This window comes from Nematolebias whitei, chromosome 22 (assembly GCF_014905685.2).
Source record: "Nematolebias whitei isolate Nwh7 chromosome 22, NemWhi1, whole genome shotgun sequence".
Taxonomy (NCBI): Eukaryota; Metazoa; Chordata; class Actinopteri; order Cyprinodontiformes; family Rivulidae; genus Nematolebias; species Nematolebias whitei.
Window position 1 is genome coordinate 1356632 of NC_056519.1, and position 4081 is coordinate 1360712.

General features: G+C 42.3%; 2 protein-coding genes across 2 annotated transcripts in view; both read right to left on the minus strand.

Annotated features, from left to right (window-relative positions):
- The window catches only part of c22h11orf98 (chromosome 22 C11orf98 homolog), a 4721-nt gene extending 4555 nt beyond the window's left edge, over positions 1–166 (minus strand). Inside the window, exon 1 of the mRNA XM_037695623.1 lies at positions 89–166. Within this exon, the coding sequence (XP_037551551.1) occupies positions 89–124 (36 nt within the window). The 5' untranslated portion in view covers positions 125–166. The remainder of the gene's footprint in view (positions 1–88) is intronic.
- A 1445-nt stretch (positions 167–1611) lies between these two features.
- Positions 1612–4081, minus strand: part of pthlha (parathyroid hormone-like hormone a) — a 16971-nt gene continuing 14501 nt past the window's right edge. Inside the window, exons 3-4 of the mRNA XM_037695621.1 lie at positions 1929–2427; positions 1612–1689 (exon numbers count right to left, since the gene is read on the minus strand). Of these exons, the coding sequence (XP_037551549.1) occupies positions 1950–2427 (478 nt within the window). The 3' untranslated portion in view covers positions 1612–1689; positions 1929–1949. The remainder of the gene's footprint in view (positions 1690–1928; positions 2428–4081) is intronic.

Genomic DNA, 4081 nt, shown 5'->3' on the forward strand with positions numbered 1-4081 from the left:
ATCCGGTTTCTAACAGTTTTATCTGGTTTTAACAGTTTAATCCGGTTCCTAACAGTCTAATGTGTTCTAAATGTAATCTGGTTCTTACAGTTTTGGGTCTGTTTATCTTCCCTCCCAGCGCCATATTGGTTCAGATGTGCAGCACATGGACCGGAAGTCTTCTTCTTCTACTGTCTGCTCAGAAACCGGTTCCGGATCTGTACCGCCACCAGCAGGTACGGATCGCGGCTCGGTCCAAAAATAACGACAATGAAAACGTCCATCAAAACAGTCCGTGCTCAATAATCCAGGTGTATTGTATACCTGGATTATTGAGCACGGACTTTGTTGGTTTTGATCCAGTTTGACTGTCGACGAGGAAGAGGGCCGGCTCCAGAGGAGGGGGCGTGTCAAAGACACCATCTTAGCACCAACATAACTGGTTTGTTCCACTTTGGAGTAAGTGAAATATATACATATATATATATATGTATGTATACATATATATATATATATATATATATATATATATATAGATGTGTGTGTGTGTATATAACAAAACTAAGAGCATGCTGTTTGCAGTACATGTATATACATGTAACTGTCAGATAAACAGTGATGATCTTTCTATTGAAGTTTTACTGAACATATTTCATATTCAAACTGCAGATTTACTACGCAGTTATTTTATTATTTTATTAATTTTTATTGATTTAATTTGTTAATTTTGCATATTCTGCAGGCTGACCTTAAATTGTCCAACAACACCTCAAAACCTGTTTTATGGTGAAAATGATGTTTGTTGCCATGGTGATCAACACAAGGACACAAAGACTCTTTAATCAGCTAAAACCGTTTTGTTAAACTACAACTTCAGCTACTTTTCGTGGGCTCTTATTGTTGTGGACTCACAGCCGCTCTCCAGCTGCTCTCTGTAAACATTTTATTTAAATATTTGTTGAGATTTTCTTGTAAATTTAATTTTTTAACTGTTTGATGGTTAAACTGTGTCAGTGAAACATTTGTGTTGAAAAACTATAAATCCACTTGGTGTGTCATTGTATATTTAATTGAATATAATTGAACATCTTTAAAATGTCCTCCTGTTTGTGAGCCTTACCTTCCTGCCCACTCTCCCCTGCCTGCTGATCCTGACGGGACCTGAGACCAGGCGTGAGCTCAGAGGGACTCCAACGTTTTCTACCTTTTCAATGATCAGACAGAAACAAACAGTTTGATGCATCAAAACTTTAATTCTTTCAGTGCAAGAGCCAAAAAATGGAACGGGGCCGAGCCGGGCCAAGCCAGGTTTATGTATAAATCAGAACTTTGGCATCAAAAAGCAGAGTGGGTTGTGGAGGAAACAGAAGGCCAAAAAACCCAAAGAACCAGAATAAACAGGATCCATGTTCTACTCAAACATCTAAAGTGCTTTATGGTACAAAAACATCAAAGATCAGCAGCACCTCCACATTTTACTGAATAAATACAACATTTAGACAAAATAAATTACAAACAAAGAGCAAAAAGACAGAGGAAGATTCACAAAGATTCAAATCTCTGTCATTAATTCTCGTAACTTTTTATTTTTTCTGATATATTTAGAATATTTACAAACAATAAATATTTTCTCTTTTCTTTCCAAACAATCACAATTCCACAGGAGGAGTCGTGAGAATTCAGGAGTCCGACGAGTTCGCCTGAAGGGTTCTGCAACAAAACCACAGAAGAAGAAAACAGACGGGTCAGAGGTCAAAAATGACTTCAGCAAAGGCAAAGGTCAGAAAAACACAGGGGGTCAGAGGTCAAAGGTCAGAGAAACAAACATGCAGGTGATCAGAGGTCAAAGGTCAGAGAAGCATGCAGGTGATCAGAGGTCAAAGGTCAGGAAAGACTTAACAAAACAACAGGTCAGAAGTGATCCTGTTCCTGGCCCAGCAGGGACTCACCGTGGTCAGAACCTGATGGTGTCACAGCACCCTCCTCAGGCCCAGCAGAGACCTCCACTCCAGGTGAAGTCCAGTCTGGTCTTGTTCCTCCAGGATCCACCTTAAGGAGCGCACCCTCCTCTTCCTCTTCTCACCCTCCCTCTTCCTCCCAGACCTTCCTTTCTTCTTCTTCCTGCCGGGGCCCTTCAGGGGCCCCTCGTATGTCTGAGACTTGTTGGTCTCCTGGGGCAGGTTGGAGTCCTCATCCCCCTCCGGCTGGGAGCTGATGGGGAGGTTTTTGGTTCCTCCGGGGGGTTTGGTGTGTGGGGCAGTGCCGGTGGTGCTGGGGTGGACCCCGGGGAGGCTGACCCCGCCGCTGCCCCCCCCGCCCGTCAGCTGGTTGTGGGTCTCTGCCGTGTGCAGGACTCCCAGGAGCTCATGAAGCCACAGGCGCCTCCGGAAGTCCTGGAGAGTCCGGCTCTTGTCGTGCATCAGCTGGGTGTGCGTCACTGAGCGCTTCCTGCAGAAACAACAGCATCAGACTTTTAGTTCCACCATTAAGATCCAGTTCAGAAAAAGTTCTGGTTCCATCTGACAGATTCAAACCAAAAACTAAACCTTTAAAATCCCACAAAGAAAAAATCTAGCATGAGCTCTCGTTCGTCAGCAGAACCGAATCGGGTCGAACTGAAGCGGCTTTTGTTCATTTTTAGCTGCAGGTCCACAGATGTTCTCCATCTGAAGAAGCAGAACCTTTGGTCCGCAGGCTGCAGCGCCACCTGCAGGTAAGTCCTGCAGTCACACTGATGTTCTGCTCCCAGAGACCAGAACCCGTGGCTCCTGGTTCTGGTGAGGCTGCAGAATCGCAAATGGGCCACACGATAGCGCCATCTGCACAGATTCATGAAGGTTCCGGTCCAGTTTTCAGAGGTTTTTCAGAGATGATGATGGAAGTTCCTCAGCATGAATCATCAGAACTGCCAGCTCTGGTTCTGATCCAAAAGGACGGGCTTTGCTTTGCCTTGGTGTCCCATTGGATCTTAGCTCCAAACCTGCAGGTGCCTGAGATCATCCTCCTTTTTGTCTTCGTCCTCCCTGATGAAGCAGGGAGTTCTGGTTCTGGTTCTGATTTAAAGTGCTGAGTAGTAGAAAAGGTTCTGAAGAACTCCTATGGGTCCTTGGAGCCCCAGATCCAGCTGCTGTTTATCTTCACGCAGATGTTTCTTTTGAGCAGCCTCTGAAACCCGACCCGGGTTCAGTTCTGTTAAAACCCTGACCCGGTTCAGACTGAGTGGGCCCGAACACATGAGAGATGCTGAGTTCAGAACTTTCAGGAGCTTAAACGCAACATTTTTTCTTTTATAAATCCAATAATTCTTTATCTGGGCGCCCAGTTAGAACGAAGAACTGGACCAGTTTAGGTCAAAACTTTATATTTTTAGAGATCCGCTTCAAGAACGTTGAGACTTCAACAAAACATGAGAACATGGAAACGAACGTGTTCAGATTCAAGAACTGGATAACAGATAAAACAAATGTTCTGATTCAATCACAGATAAATATGATCAATTCATCCGATCAGCTCTTCTGTGAACAAAAACAGCTGGAGGTTTAATAAACCGCTGAGTCATCAAACACACAAATCATCTCTATAATACACTGAAATACTGCAGTATTATACTGTAATACACTGAAATACTGCAGTATGATACTATAATACAATGAAATACTGCAGTATGATACTGTAATACACTGAAATACTGCAGTATGATACTATAATACACTGAAATACTGCAGTGTGATACTATAATACACTGTAATACTGCAGTGTGATACTGTAATACACTGAAATACTGCAGTGTGATACTATAATACACTGAAATACTGCAGTATGATACTATAATACACTGAAATACTGCAGTATGATACTATAATACAATGAAATACTGCAGTATGATACTGTAATACACTGAAATACTGCAGTATGATACTATAATACACTGAAATACTGCAGTATGATACTATAATACACTGAAATACTGCAGTGTGATACTATAATACACTGAAATACTGCAGTGTGATACCGTAATACACTGAAATACTGCAGTATGATACCATAATACACTGAAATAATGCAATATGATACTATAATACACTGAAATACTGCAGTGTGA